Here is a 15,070-nt window from a genome sequence, read left to right as displayed (position 1 = left end):
TCTGCCAGTAGCCGCCTTGCCGAGAGTCCTCTCTGCCCCAGCTGCCCATCTCCACCCCTCCTACCGGTCTGGATGAATGTTGCTTCTTTAACTTCTCATTGAACTTCCATACAGTTCAATTTTCTGACAGTTCTGGTTGTTTTTTGTTTTAAAATTTGTTGTCATCTTTTTGGTTATGTGAGGAGGCACAGAGTATCTATGTACACCTCCATCTTGGCTGGAAGTCCTACTTTACAATGTTGACATGATAATGTAATTAAATTTTGTTAGCTATGTGTGATAACGGAGATTTTTTTCTAAACCCTCACTCAGTGATTTGAGAGAGAGAGAGAGAGAGAGAGAGAGAGAGAGAGAGGAGCATTGATCAGTTGCATCCTGTGTGCACCCTGGCGGGGGGTTGAACCTGCAGACTTTTGGCATGTGGGATGACACTCCAACACCCTGAGCCACTCGGCCAGGGCAGGAGATGCTTGTTTCTATGGGTCAGGCTGTGAAGAGGCCCTCAGCTTGGGGCTTGTTCCTTTGGGGGTAGGTGGCAGGAAGCTCATTTATTATCAGCTGCAATAAAACAAGCAGATAAGAGAAGGGAGGTAGATGTTGGTTGCAAAGGAAAAAATAACAGGTGGGTGGGGAGGAGAGAGAGGGAGAGTGAGACCCTAGTGGACCACCAGCCAGACCAACCTCTCTTCACTGTGGAGAAAGGAGAAAATTGGGAGTTTTGCCACACTGTCCTCATGAGTGGCAGCAACTCAGCAAAAAGGTCTCTGGTGCTCTCGTAGCAATTGAGCAACTCTGGCTCCGCCCCCTCCCTGCTCTGCTTTATTGGAAAACCCAATGATACAGAAAGGGCTCTCCTCTGTGAGGGAGAGACACCGCACGATGTGGACCTTCAGCCTGCTCCTCTTCTGGGGTGAGTGTGAGTCAGTGTCTGCAGAACTCCGAAGGTGTTCCAGGGGAGGCTCCGCCACGGCCTGGTCCCACAGGGAGCCCTGGTGAATGCGCTGCACCAGGAAGGTGACCTGCTCAGAGGAAAGGGGTCCAGGCTGTACCTCTGCCCCTGTCAGCCATTGCTTCTAGATCGGTGAAACCACTGGGGGATGGCTGTGCCCACCCGGTGAGGTGGGCGCGGGGTGGGACAAGGAGTGGCTACCAGCTCAGCCATCCCGACCCAGCGGAGCAGAAAGAACTCTCGAGCTGATGTAGGTAGCTCTCCAGGAAGAGGCTGCATTTCCCTCATCACATACCCACTCCTGCTTTCATCACTTGCTGTAGAATCATTGGCACTTAGGGAAATATGAGGACTGGCTGGGTGATAGGGTGGGTCCTGGCCGGATCTCAGAAGCATCTAATGATTTCTCTTCTCTTTGCAGGTTGGCAGCACTGCTCAACACAGGCGGACTTCGGTAAGAGACACCTCCTGATGGAAGGCAGTTGGCCCTTGGGCAGGTGCCTCCGCCTCTCGGTTTTGCCATCTGATTAACGGGTATTGTGATGGCCCCATGTAATGGGACAGTTGTCAGGATTCAACGCTCCTATGTGGCGCTGATAAGAGGAGGGCTCTGGAGTCACACTTCCTGGGTTGGAATCTCGGTTCGGGTGCTCACTGCCATGGGGACCTCCGGTATTTGAGTGAATTCCAGGGACTTCAATTTCCAGGCAAGTGAAGTCAGAGGAGCTAATCCCACAGGGTTTTGATGAGGATGGAAGAAGGTAAGGTAGAGGCAGTGCTGAGAGTTGTGCTTGGAATGCAGTTAAGTGCTCAATTAAATTAGCCCCTCCTCCCCTCCTCTTGACTCTCCTCCTTCTCCCCCACTCTCCCTTTCTTCTCCTTCTCAGATAAATATAAATTATCTGGTTCTTATCAGCTGGGCTGCTGATGAACCAAAGTTGTTAGCCAGTGAGGGGGCACAGCCAGGATCACGACCAGTCTCCTGGATTCCTTCCCAGCATTAGTTCATTCCACTGTGCTCTTGTCTTGCATTCTGACCTGTCGTGTGACCTGGGGCAGCTTGAAATGCCCCTGGGCATCCCTTTCCACGTCTATAAAATGTAGTCAATAGTGCGTACCAGTAGTAGGTTGACTGACCCTCCTGACTTGCCCCAGACTGGGGGGTGGGTTTGGGGGTGGGGCAGGAACCCCGGATGCTGGACTTTGAGTGCCAACACCAGCAAAGTCCTGGGAAAACCAGGATGGGTTGGCCACCTGACCTTGAAGTGTTGCTGTGGGGGCTGTAGAAAAGACGTGGTGGGGACCTATGAAATGGAAGTTGTAGTTATATGATAATACTCTCTTTGCCTCTCTGGGCCTGTTTTTTTTTTTTCCCTTTGGTTAATTGAGTGGCCACTGTGAAGTTGTTTTGCTCATGACTGAGCATCACATGTGTCTCAGATATAAGACTGAAGTGGCCTTTGGCCTGGTCTCCAGGCCAAAGCGGCTAGATGGCACCTGTGAGCACCAAAATTGGTCTTGTTGCTCCTTTACCCAGAGCCCTCAGGGGTCCCACCTCCCTCAGGGTAGAAGCCGAAGTCCTTTCTGTGGCCCACAAGACCCTGAATGACCTGCCAGTCCCCTCTCTACCCTCATTTCTCCCTCTATGCCCCTGAGTCACTCTGTCTCAGCCACATAGGCCTCCTTGCTGTTCCTCCAATACGCCAGGCACAGTCCTGCCCCAGGACATTTGCACATGCTGGGCCTTTTGCCTGGAATGCTCTTGCCCCGTTTAGACAAATGGCTCCCTCCATCACCTTCATTATGTTTCAGCTCATGAGCTGTCTTTTTAGTGACTACTCTATTTTTGATACTATATCCCTCACCCTCACCTCTTCAGATTGTCAGCTCTGTGAAGGCTGCTACTTTTGTGTGTCTTGTTCCATTGCTGAATCTACCATGCCTAGAAGAGTCCTGGCATATAGTAGGTGTTTGTATTAGGATTCTCCAGGGAAACAGAACAGATAGGATGGATACCTGTATATCTCTATGTATGTATTCATATGTGTAGGGGTATATTATAAGGAGTTGGTTCACATAATTACAGAGGCTGGTGAATCCCAAGATCCATAGGGTGAGGTGCAAAGAGTGCAAATGACTGGCCAAGCCTCCTCTGTCTTGAGACAGGAAAGGACTTGGGGAACTGAGCGAAAGTGAGCATTGCTGATGGGACAGGTGCTGGAGAGGTTGACAGGTGCTCAGGCACAGGGGACTGGGCTGTTGTTCTGGTTGGGGGACTTGAGCTGTGGCAGATAGAGCTAAAGGAAGAAAGCACTGGGAAGCTTAGAGTGGGGAGACCGCATATGGTGATGTGCCGGAAGTCTGCAAAGAGAAAGGTTGGCTCTGCCGATGAAAGAGGAAGCTGGAAAGGAGAAGAAAGATACCATCTGAGTGCAGGGAAGGGAAACAAACAAGACAGTGGTAGGAGCTAGAAAAGCCTGGCGCTCAAGGACCTGATGCTGCTGATTTAATTCATCCATTATGCTTTCGTGGCTATTTCCCCACGGTACCCCATCCCACCAGCTGATGTTGGCAATACCATTGGCTCCTCCTCTCTCTCACTCCCCTTCCGTCCATTGGCAAATCCTGTTGTCGTAACCTTCAGAATAAGTCCAGAATCTCATGCTTTCCGCTGCACTCCCCTGGGTAGGCCCCACTGTCATCACTCCCCTGGACAGGTGCAGACCCCTCCTGCCTCGCCATCCTGCCCCGGCCCTCGGCAGCGCCTCTTTCCCACCAGTGGCCTGAGATCACGTGAAACCTGAGTCGTGCTGGGCCCTCCTCTGCGCTAAACCCTTCTATGGCTCCCATCTCTCTCTGATAAAAACCTGCAGCCTTGCAACGGTCTAGCAGTTCCTACGTGACCTGGCGTGTCACCTCCCCTGATGTTTCCCTCGCCCACTGGGCTCCAACCACATCCCCTCTTCGTAATTCCAGGAAATCCCCAGGCACCATCCTGCCTCAACGCCTCTGCCTTTGCTGTTTCCTCGGCCTTAAGTAACTCCCGAGCTCACGCTCTCACCTCGCTCAGGCTTTGCTCAGTGTGACCTTCTCGGTAAGGTCTTTGTGTCTGGGCAACGGCTGTGTCCCGGGCACTGTTCTCTGCATTCAGGACCCAGCAATACATAAGACCGACACAAATTGCTGCCTTCTGGGAGCCCACAGCCCAACCAATTCTAATCATTTTTCTATAGAAGCACCTTAGAAATTGCATGGAAATTTACTCCATTTCCAGTGAGACCTTCCTCCTCTTGTGCAGCAGCAGTGAACATCATGCACTTGGGGTTTGGCAGGCCTGGTGCTGCCGCTTGCCCGCTGTGCATCCCAGGGCAAGTCTTTCAACCTCTCTAAGCCTGTTTTCCACATCCATACGACGAATGGGAACTGTCCTGGCGAACTGTCAGTTCGCTGTTGGTGCTATAGCACAGGACTGCAAACTTGGCGGCTTAAAGCACCAGAAATGTTATCTCACAGTTCTGGAGATCAGAAGTCCAAAATGAGTCTCTGTGGGCTGAGAGTGTCAGTGGGGCTGCCTTCCCTTCTGGGGGTCCCAGGGGAGAATCTCTTGCCTTTTCCAGCTGCTAGAGGTCACCTGTATCCCTGGGCTCATGTCCCCTTCCTCTGTCTTTGCAGCCAGCAATGGCTGGCCAAGCCTTCCTCTCATCGCTTCACTTTGACTCTGCCACCCTCATCTTCATCTTTCACTCATAAAGACACTGTGATTCCATTGGCTCCTTCTCAATAACCCAGGATGACCTGTCCATCCCAAGGTCAGCTGGTCAGCAATCCGCATTCCATGTGCGACCTTAACTCCCCCTTTTTGTGCAGTGAACACAGCCACCTGGTCCAGGGACCGGGACGTGCTCACCTGTGCAGGAGCCAGTGTTCTGCTGATCACAGGACTGATGGTGTCAAAAGAGTGTCTTCCTTAGCACCTGGTGCCTGCCCCTACCTGTGGCTTTGTCCAAAGGGAACAGCACATGCAAAGGCCCTGTGGCAGAGAGGCTAGAAGCAGAGACTGACATGAGATGGGGCTTAAAGACGTGTTGGTGTGTGGTCCCTGGGGGCTTTTTGGTCATGTTAAGTAATTTGGATTTTAATTCTGACTGCAACAGCCAGGGTTATAGGGAGGGGTGGGGCGTTGTGGTCAGATTTGCACACAGAGATGACTGCAGGGGATAGTGGGGATTGTAGGACTGCCTGGACAACCCAGAGGAAGATCTTTACTGAGCATAGATGTGGAGATGGGGAGAAGCAGGTAGATGTAGAATGATACTTGAGAGGGAGAACCAGTGCAGGAGGGACTCACTCATTGGATGTGAGTGTGGGGGCGAAACAGGGAAACTGAGGTACAGAGAGGTAAATCACTTGTCCCAGGGCTGGGTTGGCTGGGGTGTATTTCAGGCCCCTCCCAGACCTGCTGAGTCAACATCTGACATTCCAAGCGCTCCTGGGGATCCCAGGCAGGGCAGAGGCTGCTGATCTGCAGAACACATTTCAGCAGCAAGGGTCAGTGCACCTCATACTTTCACGGGCCCACAGATCACCTGAGGATCTTGCTAAAATGCAGATTCTGATTCAGCAGATCTGGGTCAGGGCCTGAGACTTTGCTTCCATCAAACTTCTTGCCAGTGCCACTGACCCACAGACCACACTTTGAGAAGGAAGGGTTACAGGCCTTCAGGTCCTAACAAGCCAGGTCACTGTACCAGTTTCCCAGGGCTGTCACAACAGAGGCGAAGTTCATTGTCTCACAGTTCTGGAGGCCAGACGTCCCAAATCCAGGTGTGTGCTTCTTCTGATGGCTCCAGCAGGAACATCTGTTCACTCCCCTCTCCCGGCTTCTGGTGCTGCCAGTGGTCCTTGGCTTGTAGATGCGTCACTCCAATCTCTGCCTCCGTCGTCATAGGGTCTGCTCCCTCTGTCTCTGCACTTCCCTCCACTTCTTAAAGGACATCGATCGTGTCAGATTAAGGGGCCATCCCTACTTCAGTATGATCTCATCTTAACTTACATCTTAGTGACATCTGCAAAGACCCTATTTCCAAATAAGGTCACATTCTCAGGGACGGAGGTTTAGGACTTCAGTGTGTCTTTTCAGGGGAGACAATTCAACCCACAACAGTAACCTTCATGGTCTCACGCTGGCTTTCCTTGCAGCCCTGCTCTGGTGCTCTAACCCAAGCTCTTCCTTCCACGCTGTCTAGATGTGAATGAGTGTGGGGACACCACCACGTGCCCAGCTTATGCCACCTGTACCAACACTGTGGGAAGTTACTACTGCACTTGTAAACGGGGCTTCCTGTCCAGCAACGGACTGACACATTTCAGAGGCCCAGGAGTGGAATGCCAAGGTGAGTCCACATATCCTCCAGCATTCAGCAGAAAACTAGGTGGAAGCTGGCAGATGTAGGTACTTCATTTCTTTTCCCCAAACATTGTTCTCTCCCGCCTTCCTCTTGTCCTTCCTTCCTTCCTTCCTTCCTTCTCCCCATCTTCTCTTCCTTCTTTTATCTTTCTCTTTTTTCTATCTTAAAAATGATTCCTAGTCACTAAAATTTCCAGTGATTGGAGATTAGCATTATAATGAAAACAGAAATAAAGATCATGCTATTTATCAATATTCAGAAATGACTACTAATTTTATTCTGAGATCCTTCTCTTATCTCTCCATTCAGATAAAAAGATTTTTTTTAACATTTATTGAGTGCCAGGCTCCATAGGAAGGGCTTTAGGTATATTTTACCATGGGATTGAGTGTAGCAGTGGGATGCTTCTCCATTGGACAGATGGGGAAACTGAGGCTTGAAGAGCTGCAATGACTTGTGTAGGGTCATGTAGTTGAACTGGAATTCAAACCCAGGTCTTTCTGACTTTCATGGTGGTCTCTCAGCCACATTACCTATTTACCACACTCTAGCTGTGAGGTGTTGGGAAACTGTATTTAGTCTAAGTCTCAATGTTCCTATCTGTAAAATGGGTGTTTAAGAGCATCTATCTCCAAGGGTGGTTGGGAAGATTAAATGCAATAATATTTGCAGTGTGCTAGGCACATACACCATCCCAGGAGCTACTATTAACATAAATAATATAAACTCAAGTAGTTCCCAGAATGAGTTAAGTTCTTTGTCTGCTTTTCTTATATTTAGACCCCAGTTCTCCTCTTGACAATACGGATATGCCTGTGCTTTTGAATGAGAGCAGGAGTTCACAGACTTTTTCTGTCAGGGTCCAGACAGTAAATACTCTGGAGGTTGCAGGCTGCCTGATCTCTGTCGTGCCTACCTGATACTCCAGCTGCATTGCCAAAGCAGCCATAAATAAGACTTAAGTGAATGGACGTGACTGTGTCCCAATACAACTTTATTTACACAAACAAGCGGAGGGCCGGATTTGACCTACAGTTGGAGTTAGCTGAGTAAGAGAACCCATTCCTCTCATTGTAGTTCCCTGGGAGCCCCAAACACCCTTCTTTGGGCTACAGTTCTTGGGCTGTTCAGTGAGCTCAGTAGTGCTGGTGGGCCCTGGTTTTTAAATTTGAGGTGAAAGCAACATTCTTCATCTAGAAAATGATGAGTACTACAGCCAGGGTTTTGTCTGCTTTATGTCTTTGGTCCCCAGTATAGTGCCTGATACCTTGTGAGAATTCAATAGAATTTTGTCAAGTGAAAGAACATGTTACTTCATTCTTATGTTAACTCCAGATTTATCATCCTATTACTGACAGACACCTAGGTTGTTTCTAACATTTTATTTATTTTAAAGATTTAATTAATTGTTTTTAGAGAGAGGAAGGGAAGGAAAAAGAGAGGGAGAGAAACATCAGTGTGTGGCTGCCTCACGTGCTCTGTACTAGGGACCTGGTTAGTAACCCAGGCCTGTGCCCTGACTGGGAATCAAACTAGCAACCCTGTGGTTCACAGGCCCATGCTCAGTCCACTGAACTACACCAGCCAGGGCTGTTTCTAACGTCTTGCAACTTCAAGCAAGGCTGGGATGCATATCCTTGTGGTGTTACCTTGGTGGACAGTAGAGCTCCAGATTTCTCTTCAGTGAGAGGCACAATTAGCCCAGAGAGAGCTTAGGAGAGTTGACTCAAAGTTTTATTTGCATGACAGGTGCGTGGTGAGTGTTTATTTAGGGTGGTTTGATGGAGCAGGGATGAAGGAGACTTTGAGTGGGCCACCTGGTGGTACCATGACTGCACAATTCTGTAGGCGCTTCAGTGAGTGAGTTTCTAGCGGTGCCTTTGCAGGGTGTTCTTGCCTGGGTGACAGATCACTGCAAACTCAGTGCATAAAACAATAACAATCATGTATTTTGCTCCTGAATGAATCTACAGTGTGGGCTGGGTTTGGCGAGGACAGCTTGTCTGTTCCATGCGGTGTCAGTTGGGTCAGTCCTCACGTCTCAGGGAGCTAGAGGACCCACTTTGAACAGGGCCTGCTCACACGGCTGGCAAACGGGTGCTGGCTGTTGACCAGCTGCTCCACCAGGCATGTGGGCTGGACGTCTGGGTTTCTCTCCACGTGGGCCACTGTGTCATGGCTGGTCGGGCTTCCTCATGGTATGGTGGCTGAGTTCTGAGAACGAGCATCTCAAGAGAACATGAATGATTTGTGTGACCTGGTGTCGCTCTCCCCATAGCCACAAGTGTGCTCAGGTTCAAGGGAGGGAGCACAGGCCTGCTGCTTGGTGGGAGGGATACCAAATTTACACTGAATGAAGGGCAGAAGGAATGGATGACGTTATGACCATCTTTGGAAAAGATGTCTTTTATATAAAATGAGGCAAATTTGTAACTAATTCTTTCTCTGTCTAGATGTAAATGAATGTTCTCTAAGCTCCTCACCATGTGGTCCTAACTCAGTCTGCAAAAACCTGCCAGGGAGGTACGAGTGCAGCTGCTTGCCTGGTTTCTCCTCTCCCACTGGAGATCGCTGGGTCCCGGCAAAGCCAGGCCGTTTCTCCTGCACAGGTAATGCTCCTGGGCTCTGCGTGGGTCTTTGGCTGACAGCTACCACTGAGTTGGGCATGTGTGTTCCTAACCTCACACAGCCAGTCTTTCATCTGCCCACTCTCCTCTATGCTCCACAGACATCAATGAATGCCTCGACAGCGGAGTCTGCCCAGAGCATTCTGAGTGTGCCAACTCTTTGGGAAGCTACAGCTGCCACTGCCGAGATGGATTCATCTCTAACAACTCCCGCTGTGAAGGTACGGAGGACCTGCTCTTCTTCATTTACCTACTTAATGGAGAATCACCTCACTTGATGATCTTATGAGATAGGGATGATGAGCCTTATTTTAGGAATGAGAAAAATGAGGCTCAGAGAGATGAAGTCACTTGCTCAAAACACACAGCTATTGAAGTGGAAGAATTGGGATTTGGACTCCTATTAAGTCCCTACTATGAGTTAAGCAGTGAGGTCAGGCAGTACCTGAGAGTACAGGTAGCTGTGTCCCTAGAGTGATCTTTCAGGGGTCATTGGCCATGTCTGGAGACATTTTTGATCATCACAACAGGTGATGGTGGTGGGGTTGTGTGTGCTACTGCCATCTAGTGGGTAGAGGCAAGAGATTCTGCTAAATACTCCAATGCACAGGACACCCTCCCACAATCAAAATTCATCTGATGGTGGGCAAAAGTGTATTGGCCACCATAATGAGGCATTCATTTCAGACTGAAGAATGAAGCAGGTAACTCCATAGACTATAGCAGAATTTGTCATAGGGTTATTTACTTACAGGGAGAGTGGGTCAGAGCAGAACAGACAGTCCAGCCGTCTGTGCAGATTATTCTCGCTACCAGACCCGTGTTACTGTGCTTTTTTATAGTATAACCCAGGTGCTAATGATGGGTAAGAGAAGGGACAAGGAATGCAGTAGTGCCCGGGGCCACTCCTCCTGGAGGTCTTGTGGTGGATGGGTGCCTGTAATCGATACTATCACCAGTTTGATATTTATCATGGTTGTCCTGGCATTCCAGTCATTACTGACAAAAATATTTATGGCTATATTTTAAGAAACACAGATAATCATCAACTAGAAGGCTTTGATGTGCTTGCTAGAGCAGTGAGGGTGGTCACAGCAGGAAAGGAGATCGGGACACAAAGATGGAGTTGGTTTTGTTCACATCTACATGTGATCCCATTTCACATGTCAGTAGTTCTCAGGCAGAGACATTCTGTGCCAGGGAGACCCACACTTCAGAACTTTCTCCTACAAGGTCCCTCCCTGAACGAAGATCTGAGGGTTACCCTTGATCCTCCTTCTCCTTGCATATCAAGTCGTGTCTTAAGGAGTTGACCTGCTACACGGTCTTGAGTCTGCCCACTCTTCTCCATCTTTGGTCCGCGCATCACAGTGGCTGCAGCAGCCTCTCCCCTCCTCCAGTCTTCCTCTTTGACTCCATCCCCACATTGCAGTCAGAATGTTCTCACCAAGAGACAGGGCTCCACCTTTCCGAGTCTGGCACAGCCCATCTTCTCCACACTCGTCTGTACAGGGTGGCGGCATCCAGCAAGGCATGGAGTCGTCAGACTCATTGTGTCCCTTTGGCTTGGAGCCAGAGATACTTGAGTCATCTCCGGTTTCTCTAGTCCATTTGTGGCAGTCGGCTCTTGTTGACTAACAGATCACCCTGAAAGTCACTGGCTAAAAACCACCACTATCGATTGAACTCTCGATTCCATGCCCTGGCAGTTGAAGTTGGGTGTTGGGGCCAGTTCTTTGGGTCTCAGCTGGGCTTGTTTGTGAGTCTGTGGTCAGCTGGAGGTCAGCTTTGCTGATCTTGGTTGGGCTGTCCACATGTCTGAGGCGATCCATCTCTCTTCCACTTTGTCTTTTATTCTTCATTAGGCCAGTCTAGGGCTTGTTCCTATGAATGAGTAGAAGTAAACAAACTTCTAGAGGTCTAAGTTTGGAACTGGCACTGTATCACTTTCGCTGCATTCTATTGGCCAGTGCAAGTCATAGGGCCAGCTAGATTCAAGGGGCGGGAAACAGCTCCCCATCCTAAAGAGAGGAGTGGCAGAACCTTGTTACATTGCACAGTCCGCCTCTCAGGGTGTGGACAAGGCAGGACTGAAAGACCATCAACATCTCTGTAACTTATGATCATTATGTTTTGAAACTATTCGCCACCCTTTGTTTACACACTGTTGCCCAAAATTTATTCTCCCTGGAAGATAGGAAGAAGGGGGAAGACAGGTATCGGGGAGCAACAGCACTGTGTCCCCAGTTAGCAACATGTACAGTGGATCTCCTGCCTGCAGCCTCGTGTGCTCACTTTCTCACCTGCCTACACCTGGGTTTTCATTTCCACTCAACAGAGGTGGATGAGTGTGCCGATCCCAGAGCTTGCCCGCAGCATGCAACCTGCCACAACAGTTTTGGAAGCTACTCTTGTGCCTGCAACCCAGGATTTGAATCCAGCAGTGGAAACACGAGTTTCCATGGCCCAGGAGGGACATGTGAAGGTAGGCGAAGGGGCCTCTTGAGGCATCAGGGCCAAGCCTGTCTGCAAAGGCAGCAGTACTGAGGCAGGAATCAGCGTGGATCTCGGCTGAGTTCAAAGCCTCATCTGCAAAGCCGAAGCCAATAATCATTCATTTACTCTTTCATTCATTCATGCGCTCATTCAACAAATACTTCTGGAGCACTTGCTAGACTTGAGGCACTGTTCTAAGGATGGTGGATACAGTGGTGAAAAACATAGGCAGAAATATTTGTTCTCCTGTAACTTATAATCTAGTATGGGGGAGACAGATGACAAAGAAAATAAGTGCTTGAATGTATTGTGCCAGGGATAGTTAAAGACAATGAAGACAAATAAGGCAGGGAAGGCACATAGAGAGTGCTGGAGTGGATTTCTAATTTTAACAGAGCAAAGGCTGCATCAAGAAGATGATATTTGAGAAAGATGTGTAGGAATCCAGGGAGCAAGATATTGGGTATCTGGGGAAGGGTGTTCCAGGAGGAGGGAACAGCAGGTACACAGGCCTGGAGGCAGGATCTCAGCCAAGGCGCCAGGCTGTTCCATATGTCACTTCCTTCAGTCCTCCCCACGACCTGGTATTATTGGGGATATTTTATAACCACTTTAAAGACGAGGAAACATAGCCTTCATTGTGGTGGAGCCACTTCCCCAAGGTCCAAGAGACAGAGGTAGGAGAGGCAGCATCTGAACTGAGCCTAGAGGGGACGTCACACCATGCTCCCAGCCACCATGCCACACTGCCTCCAAGTCAGGCTGCGAACTCTAGCAACTCAGGAGGCACGGCATGTAGCAGACTCAATTCTATCTCCGTATGTCCAGACTGGGACTCGAGACATCCTGGGAAGCTGTCATCTAAAACTTTCAGTGCTAAACAGAACTTGGATTTTAATCCTTGTTGTGCCTTTCACCAGCTCTGCGATGCTGCACAATTGTGAAGCCTCAGTTTTGTTCCCTAAGAAATGGAAATAACATTAATATTCACCTCACAGGGCTGCTCTGAGCATTCACTGAGCTGATGCAGGTAGAGGGTCTACTTCAGTGCCTGCTGAAAAGAAAGCTCAACATGTTAGTTTATTTTTTGTTTTAGGTAACAAATACTCACCTAGTCCTCTTGGGGTGGGTTCTGTTATTTCCTCATTTGACAGACATTGAGACACACAGATAAAGTCTCTTGTCCAGTGCATTGGTCAGCTCAGGCTACTGTAACAAAATTCTGCAGGCTGGGGCTTAACCCACAGACGTTACTCCTCACGATTCTGGACACTGGGCGTCTAGGTCAGGGTGCAGGTGTGGGCAGGTTCTGGTGAGGACTGTCTTTCTGGCTTGCAGATGACTGACTGCCTTCTTGCTGTGTCCTCACGTGGCAGAGAGAGAAAGGGCCCTGGGCCTCTTCTTCTTCTTATGAAGGCACTGACCTCATTGTGAAGGCCTCACCCCTGCGACCTCCCCTAAACCTAATTATGTTCCAAAGGGTCATGTCCAAATACCATTCCACTGAGGGTTAGTGCTTCAATGTACGAATTTAGGGGGACATAATTCAGTCCATAGTGCCCAGTAACACACAGCTTGTGAGGGACAGAGCCAGGTTTTGAACCCAAGACGTCCATGCCCTCCAGCCCTTCACTCTAAAGTATCTCAGTTGTTATTATTATTAAAGATAGTGATTCCTTGGAGAGGGATTGACATTCACCAGGGAAAGAAGGGAGTAAATGAGTTTGAGGCCAAGGGGACGGGCACAGGTGAGAGCGAGGAGCCTTCATGAACCTGCAGGGCATCAGTGAATCTGGATCACGAGTTATGCGGGATTAGGAGCAGAAGATGAGGGAGGTGAGCTGAGCTGGAGCAGACTCTCAGGGTCTCGCATGTTCTAATGCGGTTTGGATTTTACCCTGAGCCGTGGGGAGCTGCTTCAGTGCGTGTGGGTCACAGACATGCCCCTTGATGCTTCCTCTCCACAGCAATGAAAGTGCGTGTAAGAAGGTGAGACAGGGGGTCAGGGAAACCCCTGGGCTTTTGTCCCTGGTGGGCTGTGCACTGCTGTTACCACCTAAGCCTCCTTCATCCTTATGACTTGGACCAATTTTCTGCTTAGATGTGGATGAATGTTCCAGAAACGTGACTCTTTGTGGTCCCAGTACTGTCTGCACCAACATCCCAGGAGAATACAGTTGCTCCTGCCTTCCTGGGTTCATTTCGCTTGAAGCTTGGACCCCCGAGCACCCGGAGGCTTTCCACTGTGCAGGTAATGCTCCCAGCCATGGGATGGCTTCTCAATGCATGTCAAACGACCCTGAAACATAAAACAGCCACCTTTTGCTCTAGCTCATGATTTTACAGGTTGACCACGGGGGTTTTCTGGGGTACCAGGGGGGCTGGCAGGCCTGAAATGGCCTTGTTTATGTGGCTGGTAGTTGGTGCTGGTCTCTGCCTGGGACCCCAAATTTTCACTGGGGGAGTTTCCACATGTCTCGTCAGACTTCCTCATAGCTGGACAGCTGGTCTCCAAGAAGAAAAGTTTAAAGAGTCAGAAAGCAGAAATGCCAGTCTTCGTAGGCCGTGCTTAGCAATCTTCTTCCACATTCTACTGGCCGCAGTCACAGGGCCCGCGTATGTTTGGAGGAAGGAGAAATGAACTCCCCATCTTGCTGGGGAAGTGTGTGTGCACAGGAAGTGAAAGTATCGATAGAGGCCATCCTCAGAGTCTCTGCTACACTGCAGAACACACTTGCATTCCTCAGCCCCCAGAGGAGATCCGTGCTTCGTTTCATTAGAAATGGGTAGTCCTTCTTACTGACCTGCACTAGCTGCTGACCTCATTAGAGGCAGAACGGTAGAGCAAGGCAGTTGAAAGGGATTTTAGAGAGATCGCTAACACAGCTCTAATGGCTTCAGGGAAGCTATTCAGAATCCCCATCAAGGGCAAGGAAGCAAAACTGTGGACCTCCACCCCCACTTCAGCCATACCATCATCTCTTTCATTTGTCTTACCTATTTGGGTTTCACTGCACATGAACAAAGGTTTTCTTGGTCAAAAAGTTTGGAAAATCATGCACCTAGACTAGCTTCATATGTGAAATATGAATTCCATCTCTGCTATTTCTGACAAGAGCTTGCCTAATCCGTGCTTAAATATGTCTGGAAATGGGGAGCTCACTCCTTGGTTAGAGATGTTTTCTGCGACACCAAGAGGAAACCACTTCCCCATGTTTTCCAGCTAGGGGCCATTTTCACATCCTTTGATGACTCCAAGTTAGTCCACATTCATATCCCGAGGGCTTCTTGTCCCAGCACTCCGTGGTAATGCCCAGTGCAACGTATCTGGTACCTCCTCAAGTGACTAGTGGACATTGCCTATTAACTCTTCATGCTCTGTGAGTTGATAGAGAAATATGAAAGGTTTTGTTGCCTCCCTCTTAATTATTTTCTCTAGGGCACTCGATGCCACATACAACCTCTGTGACTCAGAGACCATCAGAGGGAGTGGTGACCCTGCATTGCCCCTGTGACCTGACATCACTCTGTACTTGTTAGGCTGAGGTTTCTCAACCCTTGCACTACTGGCATCTTGGGCCTGATAGTTC

At 49.4% G+C, this 15,070-nt stretch overlaps 1 protein-coding gene across 1 annotated transcript in view; it reads left to right on the top strand.

The window, feature by feature from the left end:
* Positions 1-846: 846 nt before the first annotated feature.
* Positions 847-15,070, top strand: part of ADGRE1 (adhesion G protein-coupled receptor E1) — a 49,233-nt gene continuing 35,009 nt past the window's right edge. The window contains exons 1-6 of the mRNA XM_045831220.1: positions 847-910; positions 1,371-1,403; positions 6,196-6,342; positions 8,811-8,966; positions 9,086-9,205; positions 11,323-11,469. Of these exons, the coding sequence (XP_045687176.1) occupies positions 880-910; positions 1,371-1,403; positions 6,196-6,342; positions 8,811-8,966; positions 9,086-9,205; positions 11,323-11,469 (634 nt within the window). The 5' untranslated portion in view covers positions 847-879. The remainder of the gene's footprint in view (positions 911-1,370; positions 1,404-6,195; positions 6,343-8,810; positions 8,967-9,085; positions 9,206-11,322; positions 11,470-15,070) is intronic.

Source organism: Phyllostomus hastatus, unplaced genomic scaffold (assembly GCF_019186645.2).
Source record: "Phyllostomus hastatus isolate PE091 unplaced genomic scaffold, TTU_PhHast_1.1 phas_contig_159, whole genome shotgun sequence".
In the NCBI taxonomy this organism is placed as follows: domain Eukaryota; kingdom Metazoa; phylum Chordata; class Mammalia; order Chiroptera; family Phyllostomidae; genus Phyllostomus; species Phyllostomus hastatus.
The sequence above is the reverse complement of the archived record's forward strand: the minus strand, read 5'-3'. Positions and strand labels throughout refer to the sequence as shown.